Source organism: Protobothrops mucrosquamatus, unplaced genomic scaffold (genome assembly GCF_001527695.2).
Source record: "Protobothrops mucrosquamatus isolate PMUCROS unplaced genomic scaffold, P.Mucros_1.0 scaffold497, whole genome shotgun sequence".
Lineage (NCBI taxonomy): Eukaryota > Metazoa > Chordata > Lepidosauria > Squamata > Viperidae > Protobothrops > Protobothrops mucrosquamatus.
The window spans coordinates 1-17,297 of NW_015386813.1; the positions used below are offsets into that span (position 1 = coordinate 1).

The following is a 17,297-nucleotide window of genomic DNA, read 5'->3' on the forward strand; positions in this document are numbered from 1 at the left end:
GGGGAAAGCCCCGGCAAAAATGCTGCCCGAAGCTCCTGAGCGTGGGGGAAGTTAAAGAGGCCCTGGGTTCAAAAGCACCTGTTGCACCTGTTTTGAGTTTGCTGATGTAAACAAACTCCGTCCTGGTCCACCTTGTAGGCAGAAGGCGGGCAACCTGCCGTGACAGCAACTGTTATGAATTCCTCTGGACCGAACCGAAGCGACGACAACAACAACTGTGACAAAGGGGCCACAAAGCTGAGAAGCGGGGACACGGAGACGCGCTGCGTCTACGCCGATGAGAAGCGGGAGAGGAATCAGATTTACACCCTTTTGAGCATCAGCAACAGTGTGAAGGAGGAGGAGGAAAGGCCCTGGGAGTGCCTGAACGGGACAGGATGGGAGGAAGCGGTAAGCGAGCCAATTCTCATTCTTAAAAACAACGGCGGTTTCTTTTTTTAAAAAAAAAAGAAATGTGCAAAAATAACGCACAGCACAACGCGGCACGGTGCAGTCCGCCGCTTACGATTCAGTGACCGTATAAAGTTATAGCGGCACTGGAAAAAGCGATGGTTTTTCACACTCACGACTGCTGCGGCATCCCGTAGTCTTGTGACTGGCAAAAATAAAATAAAATAAATCAGAGGGTTGGCAATCGGCTCCTGTTTATGACGGCTGCGGTGTCCCGGGGTCATGGAACCACGTTGTGCGATCTTTTGACAAGCCAAGTCAATGAGGGAGCCAGATTCAATTAACAACCGTGCTAGTAGCTTAACAACTGTAGTGACTCACTTAACAACTGGGGCAAGCAAAGTCGTAAACTGGGGCAAAACTCACTTAACAACTGTCCTGCTTAGCAAACAGAAATGTTGGGCTCTGCTATGGTCGTAAAGTCAGGACTACCTGTAGTTCAGGGGTCTGCAATCTTGACCACTTTAAGACTTGTGGATTTCAGTTCCCAGAATTCCTCAGCCAGCTAGTCATAAAAGAGCCACGTTTGAAGGCCCCTGTTATATACCATTATAGCACCTGAGCAGCAGTTGTAGTCTGTCCCTTGCATGCAATGTCTTAAATAAGTTTCCTGTCCTCTATTTACATCCAGGACCTTATGACAGCTATCCTGTGTCTAGTCATACCTTCAGCATAACTGGTGATGCGTAATTAAGGTTACACTCCCTCCCCCCCCAATTCCATAGTTTCTGACTGCAAATTCTGTAGTCTTATGAATATCATCCTGCAAAAAAACATTATACCATTAGCTAAAAGATTTCCTTCCAGATGCCCTTACTTCAGAGGGTATGAGGGTGAACATAGAGAGAGCAGTTTCTTAGTGACAGAATATTATTTCCAAGAATACATGTCCGACATGCATTCTGAAATCTTTTTTTCCCCATACATACACCAGGACTGTTCTGATGGACTTTAATGAATGACATACGTTTACTTTGGCTATTGCTAGAAGTGTCTTTTATGGAGGCAATATTTTTTTAAAAAAATCTTTTTGATATGGGTTCTTTTGTAAACTTTGCTAGTGGCATCGCCTATTAAAAAGTCGGATAAAAATATTCCACATAAAACTAAGAAAGCCAACGGAACATAAATAGAAGCAGTCTGCAATGGTTGAACCCTTTATATTATAATGCAGTGGCCCCTAACCTTTTGGGCACCGGGGGCTGGGGCTTGGTTTCGCATGCTACCTGCGTCCCACGGATGGGGCTTTGCTTGTTTTCACGGTCCGGTTTCTGGCAGGCTGTGGCCCGATGCTGGTCCATGGACCAGGAATTGGGGACCCATGTTATAGTGGGCAATTTCAAATTCTTCCAGTGGAACATGAAAGGGAGGCCACTAGGCAAACAAATTGATGGCAATCCAGAAAAAAAAAAGATGCTTGTGTGAGGTGTCTGGCATAGTCTTTTAGGGCAGGGGTCTCCAACCTTGGCAACTTTTAAGACTTGTGGACTTCAACTCCCAGAATTCCTCAGCCAACCAAGCTGGCTGAGGAATTCTGGGAGTTGAAGTCCACAAGTCTTAAGGTTGCCATGGTTGCGGACCTCTGCTTTAGGGTATGTTTCAAGGACATTATGCTTCCCTTCCTCACAGGAGGAATCTCAAGTTTTGGTGCAAGGTGCTACGCGTGATTTTACGTAGAAAGAGGGAGAACAAAAACCCCGAGACGGCTATTTTGGAGCCACTTGTTAAATCTTGTGATTCCCTCCAGAGCTGCCAAAACGGGTTGCTAAATGCTTCGCTGGATAAAGAGAAGCGCTTTTGAGTGGCCTGGAAACGTCATTCTTACTGCATCGTTCCAAACAAAGACTCTGTTTTTCTATGCTCAACTTGAACTTCAAACTCATACGGGCAGTCCTCGACTTAACGACCACAACCGAACCCAAAATTTCTGTTGCGAAGCGAGATCTTTGAGTTGTGTCCTATTTTATGACCTTTGTGGCCACAGTTGTTAATCGCTGCAGCGGTTCAGTTAATACAGTGGTTCCCAACCTTTTCTATACCCCGCACCCCTAGAACGCTTCTGATATATTCTCACACCCCTGACAAAGGTTCAAAATGACGGCAACAAATTATGCACATACACTATAATTTTGAAAACCCAAGTTTTCGCAACCCCTGGAATATCGTCTTGCACCCCCGGTTGGGAACCCCTGAGTTAGTAGCACGGTTAATAAGCGAATCTGGCTTCCCCATTGACTTTGTTTGTCAGAAAGTGGCCAAAGGTGATTTACGTGACTCCGGGACCAGTGGTGGGATTCAGCCGGTTCGGACCATTTCAGCAGAGCCAATAGCTAATTTTTTGTTGCCCAGGCCCAGAACGGACTTCCAGGAGCAGCATCCACATAGAGAACCAGTTATTCCCATATTTGAATGCCACCACTGCATCCATGTCTGTCTGTCTGTCATCCATCCATGCAGTGGTAGGATTCAGCCGGTTTGCACCACTTTGGCAGAACCAGTAGCCAATTTTTTGCTGTCCAGGCCCAGAACGGACTTCCGGAAGTGGCATCCACACAGAGAACCAGTTGTTCAGATATTTGAATCCCACCACTGCCCGGGACACTGCGACCGTCCTGAATATGAACCAGTTGCCAAACGTCTGAATTCTGATCATGCGACCCTGGGGCTGCCACAATGATTTTAAGTATACAAAGGGGTCATAAGTCACTTTTTTCCCAGGCATTTGCAACGTCAAATGGTTGTAAGCACTTGTAGGTGCTTTTACCGTACTAGAATGTCTCATAATTTCATCCTCTGAAACTGCAGTTTCATTCAGGGCGTGCCATTTCCACATAGGGTTTGGGCCGCCAGCCCAAGGTCTTTTTTTTGCTGAATACGGTTTTCCTCCTTTTCGTGTCTTCAGGTCCAAAGCTGGAGCAAAACAGCCCCGTTTGCTTACCTTCAATTACAAAAGAGAGTCCGAAAACCCCGGACGAGTGAGTCCGCCAATGGATGCCTCTACTGCTTAGATCTGATGCAAGGCGTGGAACCGGAGCCCAAGAACATTGTTCAAGTCAAATCCAATTTCAAACTCAACCCAAGCGCTGCCGCAGGTAGCCCTCCAGAAAAACAACAGACGGTGCTTTATTCTAATTCAGTCACAACTACTACTACTTCTGCTGCTTCTGCCACAGATGAGCCTAAAAAGGAAACAGATTATAGCAAATGGCACTCTCTTCAGATGTCCCAGGGAGAAAAGAAAAGGATGTCCTTAAAAGAAGCCCAAGCTTCTCTGAGTGAAAAAAAGTTATTTCTCATGAAAGAGAATCTGCTGTTCCCAGCAGAGAAAAAAACGGTGCCGATCAAGGAATATAGCATTCTGTCACCGGGAAAGCCCCAAAGTCTAGAAACCGTCAAGACCAAAGAGATAAGGAGCCACGAGCCTCTTCTGTGGAACCAGCCTGGCACCGAAATCACGGCTAAGTCATCGTTGGTCCTGCCGCCCCTGAAGGAGACAGCGCTCAAACACAGCCTGGATAACTCTCCAAAGAAAAGTAAGGTAGTTCCTTCCCAGGCCGGTGACAAAAACTCCCATGCGTACGCAGAGACGGTTTCCTGCCCTCAGTTTTTAAAAAGCAAGGAAGCGACGCGCGAGCCGAGGATAGACGCCCTGTACGATGCGGTGAAGGAGCAGATAAAAATGCACGAGATAGCCTCCGCCTTTGTCCCGAGGCTTTCCAAGACTTCAGTCGCCTCAAGGAATTTGGATCGGGGCTACTGGCACTGTGGTTTTTTGCCCTATCGGAAAAGTCTAACCTTGAGCAGTTCGGTTCAGCTGAGAAGAGCCGGCCATCTCCACAGCAGCCATTCCCTGCACGCAAAAGGAAGCCACGCCAGCAAAGCCAGTGAAATTAGGAGCAGGAGTTACAATGGAAGCAAACAGGAAGGAAGTCAGGCCAAAACTCAGGACATCCCACTGCTTTCTGGACTGTTCCCTTCCTTAACGGTCAGCCGGATTGCCTTAACAGCCTTGCCTTCTAGGCTGACCTGACTTTTCTTAAATTGTAATGTAGTGTCGAGATGTTAGTAGAGTTGGTTTGCTCGCTCTGTTAACGAGAACAAATACTGAAGGTTCCCTATTAAGCAGGCTCTATTGTTATTATTATCATCATCATCCATGCCCAGAGGCATCATTTCCTCACTTCTGTAGAAAAATTAACTTGTCTGCTGGACAGTTACTCTACAACAATTATTTCGGTGGCGCTTCAGATTTGCGTGGTTAAAATGGCTGACTCTAAGCCAGGAGTGTCCAACCTTGGCAAATTTAAGATGGCGGACTTCAACGTCCTCCAGCATGGCTGACTGGGGAACTCTGGGAATTGAAGTCCACAGGTGTTAAAGTTGGCAAGGTTTGGACCGCCCTGATTTGAGCCTTGAAGTCCTTTGCTTTCAAGAGACAGCTTATTGCAAGATTTTTGTCATGGGTTAAAAGTGGACCCACCTAACTCACTGAGGATGCAGAAGATGGAGTTTTAGCCCTGCCAATCTCTTAATGTGCAACTATAAACTGATTGAGGCTATATTATAGTCGTTGGACAATGCATGTGGGGAGGACCATGGCAGGACCATGCTTGGCCTTGCACCTAGGTGTCTTCGATTCAAATCTTGCCTTGTTTTAAAGTTGCACACATAGAGACTCTAAAGACAAATGCAGGCTGTAAATTTAAGCAGATGGGGTTTATGAGCTCTGTTCATTTTGGTAAGTCGCAATCTGGACAGCGTTTCATTGAATGTAGAAAAAATGGCCTCTCATCTTTAGGTGGAACCCTTAGCCACTTTTAGGTGCTGTTGAAGAATTTAATTTTGAACCTGCCTTTTGATTTAAAATGTTTAAACAATTTATAGATAAGTCAATATGTGAAGAAAATATTTGCTTGTTTGGGGTTTTTGGTCTTTGTTTTTGGTTTGTATGTAATTTTGACTTCCATATTTTGCTTAGGACTTTTCTTACCATGCCAAATTAGATAGTTTACCTTGTTTTACAGTCTAGATAGCTTCAATAAAATTTTTTTTCCTGGATGCACTCTGACAGCATGTTCCTCAGTATTTCAGTTCAAGATACTTTCCTGTCAACAACTGCTATAATTATCTTACGTGTTACCTGTCATAGTTTGAGTAACAGAAAGGTAACGACAGTTCTGGGCATCTCAAAAATGAGATAATCTATACTTAGAAATGAACCTTATATTAATTTCAATGGGTATGAGAATGGCATTTTTATCAATTTTCGGGAAAAAAGATCAGAACTGACATCATGGATAAGAAAAGGGAAATAAAATAGTAGCTGTCTAGAAAAAAAGAAAAATTGTTTTGTTTGACACATGTAATGAACTAAAATTAGGGAACCATGTTTAACAGTTTATACTTTTTTGTATCTTAAAGTAAAAAATATCAGATAAGGGATCTGACAAAAAATATTTAGAGTGGAGCTTTCTCCTAGATAAAAGCATGTTTCGGATTAGTTTAGATGTCCCATTCCTTTGGGAGAGGTTTAAGATGGCAATTTTCTACTGTCTTGTCTGCTGTGAAACTTCACTCAATTTGACTAGTTTCTAAATAATCACACATCTACCATGACTATGGAGTTAGTGGGAACTATAGATGTTTAAGACTCTTTGAGAGACAATTTAGTGTAGTGGTTAAGGCATCAGGTTAGAAACTGGGAGAATATGAGTTCTAGTCCCACCTTAGTGGGTGACCTCGGGCCAGTCACTTTCTCTCAGCCCTAGGAAAGAGGCAATGGGCAATCACGTCTGAAAAACATTGTCAAGGAAACTGCAGGGACTTCTCCATGTAACTTCTGAGAATCAGACATTGATTGAATGGAATACATACATACATACCGTACATACTCTTTAATTGAAGCCCCAATTAATCTTTTTCTGTTCTCCAAAAAGAACTGTTACAATTTATGTTGCTACAGAACTAATTAGGTTTTAAAGTAAAATATTTAAAATCTACATTTATAATACATAGCAAACACTTTACTTTTAGCAGCATACTCTCTCTCTCTCTCTCTCTCTCTCTCTCTCTCTCACACACACACACAAAGTTTTTAATTCTCTTAAAAATTAACTAGATAGCAAAAGCAATAGCACTTAAGACTTATATACTGCTTCACAGAGCTTTTACAGCTCTCTCTAAGCGGTTCACAGATGTCAGCATATTGACCCCAACAATCTGGGCTCTCATTTTACCGATCTCAGAAGAATGGAAGGCTGAGTCAACCTTTAGCTCTGTCGGGATCGAACTCCTGGCTGTGGGCAGAGTCAGTCTGCAATACTGCAGTCTAACCACCTTGATTTCTAACATAGCAAATGAGTTTCTATTGGCTGTTTTCTTTAAGGAATCCATAGGCAGGCAAAAAAAAGGGGGGGAAAACCCTGCAATATGCAAAATGGCAAAATATAGGGCACCACTTTAGCTATATTAAAAAATTTGAAATCACTACGGATAAAAACGAGTGATGTAAAGAGGAAAACTTGTTTTTCCTGGCAATAACTTCCCATGCTAACTAGGGAAACAAGAAACAAACCAGGTTTCGGTATTTCATGTAAATAGACAAATACTAAGTTAGGAAATGTTCAGATGAATTTGTAGTATGGCCTGGGACACAATCCTTGTACACAAAAAGATATATTTTAAATAACACAGTTGATCGCGCAGATGACTCATATAAGGCCTTTCTGTTAGCGTACTTAATTTTGGGGGTGCACTAAGGGATCGTTCTTAATTTCCCAGTCCCTTGAGACCCGTTAACTTAATACAGAACGTCAGCGAACAGGAGAAGTTGTAATTTTCAAGTGAAATCTTTGTGGCATGGGAAAATGTCTTAAGACCCAAGGGCAAAGGTTGCAAGTGTCTCCCATTTAAAGTTTACCCAAATTCATCAAACTGAGGTCTGGAAAAGTCGTAGTTTTGGTATAGCCACAAGTTTCTTTACACTAATTAAAAAAAAGATTCCATGTGTTTTTTTTCCCCCCCACTAGGAACAAAGCTGGGAAAGAGTTACTCCTTACACATGCTGTAAGTCCCCGAAACGGTCCAAGAAGCCAAGAATCAGTAAAACCACCTCAAGTATATCTCACCAGAGTATGTCAGAGTCGCTTAAGAAAAACGTGTCTTGGGGAACCCACCAACAACCCAGCCTGGATTGCAAATTCACCAAAGGAGAACCCATCGCGGGCAGCAGAAAGGCTGGGGTTTCCTGCTTCAAGCCTTACACCTACATCCCAATGATGAATGCCAACCCCGAGGGGGAAAGGGCGAGAGGAAAATTAGACTCGATTCAGACGTTCCTAGGCGAGAAAAGGACTTTGCCGATAAAGGAATATGAAATCAAGTATTCTCAGCACACGGAACAGGAGGTTCTGAGCATGCCAAAAGCGAGCCAGGGCCACCTTGCCAGCAGCTTGGGCTGCATCACTCTAAATGCGCTGTTAGTCTTCAAGCCAGAAGCCGGTGTAATCAACCTGCATCTGGAGCCCCCTTCTAAAGCTAAAGCGGCCGTGGTCAAGAGATCGGACAAGGGGCACGGCGCCTCAACTCACTTCGTCTCTCGCAGCTATGCTGCAAAAGAAGCCAAAGAATCAAAACAGAGTAGATATGAATCATATGGTGAAAAAGCAAATACAAAAATCATGTACCACTCTCCGATTTGTCCGTGATGCTCGTGTGTTCCGTTCTGTCCTCAAGCGTGACTTATTTCCACGGCCCAGAAAACAAAAATTCGAAAGCCACTGCTGCTCTCTTGGCCAAACCCTACGGGCTCCTTGCGTTGCCTGTCCTCAGATTATTTACAAGGACGGCAGCATCAGTTCAGTAGTAGGTGCCCACCTTTAATGGATAGAATAATTCGCAAGGGAGTAATCGTCGGCAGGGGTCAATTTTCATCAGAGAATCCAAAGAGCTGTAGAACATGATGCGCTTGTGTTCTTGGGCATTGGAACTTTTCAGATTGTTATGTTCCTTGAAAAGTTCTCCTGTAAGAGCTGAGGTGAGCAATATTTTTTTAGACAGTTACCACACTGCCTCTCCCTTTATGGAAGCAGTTTGTAAGATAATGTGTGACACTGCATGGAATTTCAATGAATCACGAATCCTTTCAGAAAGACAATGGCGATCCCCAATATACCTTCTCTCCAGCCAATCATCAATGGATACAGTTTGGGTAATCCAGTCACTCAGTTTTGATTATACCAAAGAAACTCAAGACTAAATTATGGAATACAGCAGTTCAAACATTACCATAGAATCGTTAGGGACTATGCTCTTAAATCTACATTGAAAGTAGAATTTAAGTTGTTTTTCAAGGGAGGGACACCTTAAACGGATTATATTAACTGATGCAGAATTGTGCAATTAAATTAGGTACAGTATGGGGGAGAAATAGGAAAGTGCACTTGTTTTACAATATACTAGTGTTCTGAAATCTTGAGTCCAACTAATAAGCCACTACATTTCAACCTCAAGTGTTCTTGCAAAATTGGGATCATAATTATACTGCTAAACCTATAATCTGGCATGTTGGAACATGTCACAAATAGACCTTTTTATGGTAATAGAGAGCCTTGGCATAAGAATGCTTGACACAGTTTTTGGTTGCTTTTTTAACACTTGGGGCTTATTAAAATTTTTTAGATTTATCCCTTCCCTTACATACAGCTCAGTGGCAGTTGTATAAATGTCAGATATATCTGCGATACTCATGGCCTCATTACTGTTACCTGATAATTTTCAGCCCCACCAAAATGGCCAGGATATTTTGTGGACTTTTTGAAAATAATGGGATTTTAAAATGCCACCATTTGTAACTGATCATAATCTAATTGTTTTTAACAAATTAAATGTAGTCAATTTAGTCAGACTGTACAGATTTGTGGACGCAGCAGTAATAAATTTCATCCTGCATCCTGCAGTAATTTCAGAGGACTCCTTGGAGCAATACCACATTATTTTCTCATGCCAAAATATGTAAAATTACTTTCTGCATCCATTAATTTCTTGCTTCACTTTTATTTCTCACTTCCCTTCCCCAACTCCTTCCAACCAGCTCCAGAAGCTGCTTTTCCACATCGTTCAGTAGCTGTAGAGTTGCCCTACAACATTTTAAATATAACTGTGAAGCCCTGTTTTTAGATATGAGACAGATCTCTGGCAAAGGAACATTTAGACACCTTTTCTCCTATGAGAAAGGAAGTACCAAAATTTCTCATTCAAATATTTCTCATGTAGTTACTTGCAATTGTTACTTGTTACTACAGCCTTATGTGGATAACAACTTGTAAGACTGCATTCATGTTTAATGAGCAACCTGTAGGACTGCATTCATGTTTGATGTCTAAGGATTAAATTAGGGTTTTAGCCCTAATAAATTCTGATGGTTGCATTGAAACAGAAGTAGATCCCTTAAAATTTTAAATTTAGGAGCCGGCAAAAGGTGTCTTTATTACATGGAATGTACATGTATTGAACCAAGTGATGCAAACAAAACCACTGTAATACAGGAGTATCAGTAGGAAAATAGACCTTTTATCTCAAAACTGTAACTGTAACCATCAGCAGGCGTTTCAAAGGACTTAGTGTGTTTTTGTCAACTATAAATTGAATGCAAATTGGTGTTTTTTTTAAAGGCTTGGTGGTTTGATTGAAAAACAGCTCAGAAAAAAGGGACAATGACCTATGATATCAAAACTTCAATTCAGGACAGGAGGCTTATAAATGCAGACATTTGTGTTCCTGAAACTATCCTGATAATATGCCATTAAACCAAGTTAAGCTTGCCTGGATCTTACCAAATACCTGTACAACCATCCTGACTTCTTTAAGGTTTAGGATATTTCTCACTGGCAGATAAGACCGGGACATGGCTAGAAATGATCCCACAACTGATCCCACAACTACAAAATTAAAGGCTGAATCCGAAGCTAAGATGCCAAACTCCCTTCAATCAACTCTTATTAGTCGCACATCAGGATAATGTTCTTTTATAAGAAAAACTATCTGAGCAACAGACTGCGTCAAGTGATGGAGGACACCCATTTTGGGAACAAACTCAGCATTTCTTCCTACTACCCTTGTAAAAGAGGTACTGGTAATGTATGATCTCCAAAGCTTACACAACTCTCTTCAGTTCTAACCAGCCTGGCTAATAGAGAGGGCTAACAAAAGCTGCAATTCAGCAACATCTGGAAGATCAGATTGCCAGCCCACTTCAAAGGATGAGTCTCAAGTATTTTTTTAAAAAAACGATTCATCTTTTTACCAAATCATTTTGGGTTACTTATTGCAAGAAAGCCCAAAATTAGACAATATGTAAATCTATACACGAGACTCGTGACTACATAGTCATAGACTACATACTGTAGACCATATAGACATAGATTTCAAGTCTAGCGCAATGAACACAGAAGAATGAAACTTTCCCTTTTCCCCAACCTTAAGGATAAACACACAGGTTGATTGGCACTGCAGCAGGAAAGGATCCACGAGGGCATAAGAGCTAGAATCAATAAAATCACACACTTTTGGCCCTTGGAAAACTACAGTGGTGCTCAGGGAATCCAGTGCTCAACAGAAAATCAAAGAATTTACTCACCCTCACCAACGCAGTCCGATAGTATGTTGAGATCTTTGGTAAAGATGACTGTAAGTCACCTGGCCTTTGATAGACTGTTCTCCTGCAGTAGCTGTACCAAATGACTTGGTTGAACTGTTAACCTGTTCTTGGCTTTCTAAACAATTGTCTTAAACCAGTGTTTTGGAAACAGTTATTTTAATATTAGCTGACATATCTGTCTCTAGAAGCAGCGTGCAGAATTGGAAACAATTTAAGTCCAGCAGAAATAAGGGTGAACAAGAAACAGGCTTGGACAACCCCAGATTATGTTTAAAGCAGAAACTTTGAAGACTTGTTAAATTCAAAATGCATTTTGAAAAGGAATTTCATAGTGTTTCTTTAGGCGATTCCTTTTTCATTTCTGCATACATCCTCTGCTTATTTTCTGTACATGATAAGAGGTTTTGGAACTATTGAGTTCAATTCCATAACTGTGGTATCAATTGAGAATACACAGGAGAGTTTTTTTTAAAAAAAATTCTGGCTACAAATACTTGTTTTCTTAATAGCAAGCTGCACCTACTCCAAACATGGAACTGTGTGACATCTTGTCGGCTTAGTGTCTATAAGACAATGTTATTCACTTCCTGACAGTGAGAAATACACAAACAAAAGTTAGAGAAAATCTGGTTCATAAGACTTTGGCTCCTTTTCTTAGAATATTACGTTTAATAACACTGGAACTGACATGGTTGCAGAACTGGTCAACTGTAACAGATCAATATGCTGAAGACTGAATTCATAGGACTTGCTGGAGACCTCGTAAGAGATCAACTTCTTATAAGCAGGGGCAACCGACACCAGTATATGCAGAAAAACAACAAAAAGGAAAAGTTACAGAGTTAAAACTTGGGGCATTATGTTTACTCAGAAGTCATATTGTTAATTCTCAAAAAAAAACAAAAACCTTTAGCATCAGTATCCATCAAGGTCAGATGTCAGACATGATTAAAACCGATGAGAGGAGAACTTTGGGTTTGTGAACATTCATTCAGGATAGCAGAGGCAAGCAGCAGAAGCCTTACAAAGTGCCCAAACATAACGTACAACTGTAACCATATGCAACAGGGCTTAAATTAGTCACAATACACAACAGTGAAAGTACTTTTGCAATCTGACACGGTCTGTAAACCGAGGCTTTATAGTTAGTTACCCTTGGTAGAGCTAACCCCAGTTATGTTTTCTTCCCCCTTATAACTTAACCTTCAAAATGCTGCCGTGTGAGAACGGCATTCAACAGCCTGCTTTGTCGGACCCCTGAAGCAAAGAGCACAATTCTGCACAGGTTTGTGTCTCTACGGAACTAAACTGCGACTCCATCGTATTCCAGGCCAGGTCAGCCAAAAGGAAATCGTCCATAACCGTCTGAGTCTCGTTGGTGGTGAGAAATAAACTGCCCAGGGTATCAAGACAGCTGTCTATGGTTTGCGTTTCAGCGCTGTTCAGCTGGACTTTGCTCTCTGACATAGGATCGGAGATCTCGCTGTCAGGACATCTCATTTCTGTTTGGGTTTCCGTATTGGAAGAGTCGGCGCTCATCAGAAAAGCGGAGGGCTTCAAGATGTTCCCCAGAGGCAGGTAGGGAGTGTCCAGGAAGAAATTTAAGTCCGTCTGGGTCTGCGTGTCAAACATTTCTAAGCCTAAGAAATTAGAATTACTCCGAGAGGTGTAGGATTGGGTGTCGTGGTCTGAAAACAAATCGGTTTGGGTTTCAATGTCTAGGGACTCCAAGGGCGGCACCGAGTTCAAGTTGCCAAATTCAGCCTCTTCGGTTTGAGTTTGGATGTTGGAGGCGGTAAAGAATTCCTCAAGGTCAAAATCTATCCCTGCGTTCTGGGTAGGGACGGAGCTTAAGGGAATGTCAGGGTTGGAGTGAGTATCTGTTAAAAGACTCCGGTTATCCAACGAGTGACCTGCTGAGTTGTTGGAAAAAATCGTTTCCAGGTCGTTCAGCAGCTCCATGGTTTGCGTCTGATTGTCTGTCATAATTTGCTGGGGAAGAATACCGTTTGTCGGTGGGTTGAAGCTGAGCATCGGCTCACACTTTGTGTCCGGGCTCAAAGTTTTGCAGTTTCCTTGCGGTAGCATATTCTGACACAGGTTGGCTGCCATCAAGGGGCCGCCAGGATGAGCGATTGGGCTTGAATCGGGGAATGCGGCATTAACGCTGCTGAAAAGACTGCTGCACGTGACGGTCTGGTCCATGTGTACGTTCTCACCCATACCTTTTTGGGACTTGCTGGTCTGAGTCTCCCGGGAAATCCCACCGGGTTGGAAGCAAGCCTGACTGAGCACATCTGTCTGAGCAGCTATGGAGGAAGTCAGCTTTAAGCCGGGTAACAGGGTTTGTGTCTCTACGCTCACCGGAAGCAACATTTGGGAACTGAAAGTCAGGTCTGTCTGAGAACACGAGGACACCGAGGAATCGGGAGGCCAAGCTGCCGGAGGCACAAAGCTCTGGGAAACATAAGATAGGTCAGTTTGAACATTTGTGGAACAGATTCCGTTTTTATAGCACAGGGCTTCTAGAGCCTGGACTGGGTTATGGGGAGCAGCTTTGCCTAAATTCACCTGGATGCCTGTACTAACTGGCTTAGTGCCATCGGCAGTTTTGGTTCTGGAAAGGGCTGAGGGGGTTTTGAAGGCAAGGGTTTCAGCCTCCAGGGCAGGGATCATAATTCCAACTGGCATTGGCATGAAGTGAACAGCACTCATAACGGAGCCTCTGTCGTCCACAGCCACCACCACGGACTTCACAGAAGAGTTCGGTGCTGGCACGAAGATAGGCAACTGAGTCAGCTGCATTACAGGGAGCTTAACCAAACCCGTTTTCGGCTTAGGCAAGAGAAACTTTGGTGCATTTCTGGGCTGTGCTTCTGCTTGCTGAATAGTATAAGATTGGCTGGGGTCGTCCAAAGAAGCCGTAGACTTGGTTTCAGAGCTCTCCAAATCCTCCGTGCTGGAACATCTGCTGTGGCAGATGTTGGCAGAGGTCCTGTTTGTTGTTCTGTCTTCCGGCAGGCGGTTAGATAGTGAAGCCTCAGTTTTCCTTTTCTTGCTAGGCGGATCCCTGTAAACGTGAATAAATTGTTAGTGAAGACCCCTCCTCTAATGCATGCAACATTCAAAAGCCCACAGTGCTAACTATTTGGGTGAAAGAAGCGATGGTTCGCATTTGCACTTCTATCTGATAAGGGATGCGTGGATGTAAAACCAAGAAAAATACAGGCCACTGTGTTATGAGCAGTTATGAAACCAAGAGCAGAGGAGCCATCGCTGGCGTTTACCAACACCGAAACTCTTTCCCCAGCTTCTAAACCCCACAAACTAATATGTCCATGTGTAGGAGATGTTTGGAAAATGCTGCTATACCTGTGTTCAACCGGGATCTCATGTTGTGTCCGATAAATATGAGATAACAATGCTGTCCTACTAGCATATGGACAGCCACAAGTACACTGGAAAGTCTTGCCACAGTCCAAAACATGGCGCTTTAAATCCCATATAGTGCCGTACGAATTGGTACATTTGTCGCATTTATGCTTCTTTTCAGCGTGCATTTTCATGAAGTGCTGAAACAAGCAAACATTAGGGAAATTACAGGGGTACGGAGAAGCAACTTAGAGCCAATGAGTGGCATCATCTTTTAACATTCTCAAATTACTATTAGATTTTTTTTTTCAGTTTTAAGTCCGAACTCTTTCTAGACCCTACCTGGAGATGTTGGGGACTAAAAGTAGAGTTTACCAATCAGATCCCCCAACTTTGATTAGGCCTATTTCCTAACAGGCAAACCTGTTTACTATAGAGAACTAACTGTAATTCTGTGTTCATTTTGAATGATGCAGCACAGATACTTTAGGATTTAACAGTTTTACTTATATGCCACAAAATAATTGGAAATAGAAGATCAAATCTTGACTCGCAATATTTAGGTTCGGGATAACCAAAGAAAAAAATTGTAACTAGTTTAATACCAAGTTCCCTCACTGCCACCCTACACATTTAGATTTCAAAAAAGAGATGCTACAGTTGAGAAAAGTAACTTTCTGGACTATTCATGCCTCTGCTGCATGTTCATTTATTTGAATCAAGTTCACTCTTATTCCACGTGCTAATCCCATAGTAAGGACTTAATTTACAATTAGAAATTGCACTGACATGCAGATTTGTTATACAGTATATATATGTTTTCACATAAAAACTGTAATTCAGAAAAAACAACTTTCTGAGATGACATTCCACTCACTGTAATTTCCATTAATTTATCTTTAAATAATGTAGTTATGTTCCATACCTGCCTTACAAGAGAAAATTGTGAAAATGGCCTTTCTGGTCCTCTAGGACAACCTTCAATTGGACAGCAGTAGTATTTCTGTAGTGTTTTCAAATCTTTCCTCATTGCAGGATATATTTTTCCATCCTGAAGTGGCAGACATTATTAAAAAGAAACACCATATTTTAGAATTAAGAAGCAGGTGGAAGGTAAGCTGAATTTTGGGTTACAGGTAATCCTTGACATACAACAGTACATTTACTGACCTTTCAAAGTTACAACAGCACTGAAAAAAGTGACTTATGACTGTTTTTCACACTTACGAAGGAGGAATTATTGACATCATGCATAAGTCCCAACTTTGAGAAAGACAAATCCCTGAATGGCAATATAAATCAAGAATCCTATCTGCCAAATCTTCTGAAGATGCCTCCACAAATTTAACTGTTGCTGCTGTTTGGAAACACATCACACTACACATCCCATTACCGTGAACTGTATGAACATGCAAGACACCACACCGTCCTTCTGATCCTTGCCCAACACAGTAGTTTTGTTAAGGGAAGCCTAAAATGATTCAAACAAAATAAAAAAGCCAAAAGCCAACAGTAGGAGGAACGAATGGGACAGTCCAAAATAAATATGTTAGCAAGAGAAAGCCCTGGAGGCAGCGTCTGAAGCATAATTCCAAAGTCAACAAAGGCCTTAATTTTTTTTCAATTGTTGCACATTTTTGAGTCTATTAATACTCTGAAGCAAGATGAAGTAATTACAAACCAGGAAAAAAAACCCAAGATATCTGATGTTACAGTCCATTATCGTATCCCAGTGGCGTTCTTTAGCTGATTGAGAGCGACTTTGCAGTAATGGACCGTAGGGGTCAAGGTATTTCCTGAGTGTTTTCTGGAGGATGGCGGAGAAGCAGGCAGAGAAGCAGTTGCTTGAGTCAGATCCTTTTTATTTTTGTAAATAAAACCCCCAGCAGCCAGAATTTACCCATCTTATGACAACTATTCAATTCCTTGCATGTTGAAATTTCTGATAGAAAGCCCTGGAGGGGCTCTCCAAGACAGCCTATTTAGAGGCAAGGAAAGTATCATTTCTTAAAAGTGGGGTCCTAGGACCCATGGAGGTCCTCAAAGCCCACCTCAAGAATCCTCAAAATCAAAACGACTTGCCAGCCACATTGAAATAATACAGGTAGTCTTCAACTTACAACAGTCCGTTTAGTGAAGTAACAACGGCACTGAAAAAGGTGACCTATGAGGGCTTTCCAAACTTACGACCGCGGCAGCATCTGCACAGTCACACGAGCAAAATTCAGATGCTTGGTAATTGACTCATGTTTATGACGCTAGCAGAGTCCTGTGGTCAGACTGGACAGCCACCTGTCTGAAATGGTACAGGGTCTCCTGCTTGAGCAGGGGGTTGGACTAGAAGACCTCCAAGACCCCTTCCAGCTCTATTCTGATTGACTGAACCTTCTGACAAGCAAAGTTAGCAGGGGAAGCCAGATTCACCTAACAACTGTGTTAATAAGAACCACAGGGATTCACTTAACAACTGTGGCAAGAAAGGTCGTAAAACAAGGCAAAACTCAGTTAGCAACTGTCTCACTTAGCAACAGATAGTTTGGATTCAATTGTAGGCGTAAGTCAAGGACTACCTGCATTAAAATCCCCTCAGACCATCCTAAGCAGCAGCAGACTACGCATCCATTTTCCTTGTTCATACAAACGAATTAGAACCATGCAAACAGGCCATATATGCTAAATAAAGTCTTTTTTGGGAGGAGTCCTCCCCAATTGTCAACAGTGGGAAGAAGTGGTTGAGAAGGAAAAAAAACTTTTAAGACACCCTGACTGGAAAGGAAGCCCAAGGGGAAGGGAGAGAGATATTTTTTTTGGGGGGGGG

At 42.4% G+C, this 17,297-nt stretch overlaps 2 protein-coding genes across 2 annotated transcripts; one reads left to right on the forward strand and one right to left on the reverse strand.

The window, feature by feature from the left end:
- Positions 1-138: 138 nt before the first annotated feature.
- CUNH16orf46 (chromosome unknown C16orf46 homolog) lies at positions 139-4,480 on the forward strand (the record flags this gene model as incomplete). The annotated part of the gene is made up of 2 exons (XM_015816783.2): positions 139-390; positions 3,353-4,480. Coding segments are annotated over 2 exons (1,380 nt in total), but the record flags the coding sequence as incomplete, so codon positions are not given.
- A 7,285-nt stretch (positions 4,481-11,765) lies between these two features.
- On the reverse strand, positions 11,766-14,679 carry ATMIN (ATM interactor). Its single transcript, XM_015816782.1, has 2 exons — positions 14,480-14,679; positions 11,766-14,177 (listed from the first exon to the last, which is right to left on the reverse strand). The coding sequence occupies exons 1-2, from the start codon at positions 14,671-14,673 to the stop codon at positions 12,341-12,343; spliced, it is 2,031 nt and encodes a 676-aa protein (XP_015672268.1). The 5' UTR covers positions 14,674-14,679; the 3' UTR covers positions 11,766-12,340.
- Positions 14,680-17,297: the final 2,618 nt, after the last annotated feature.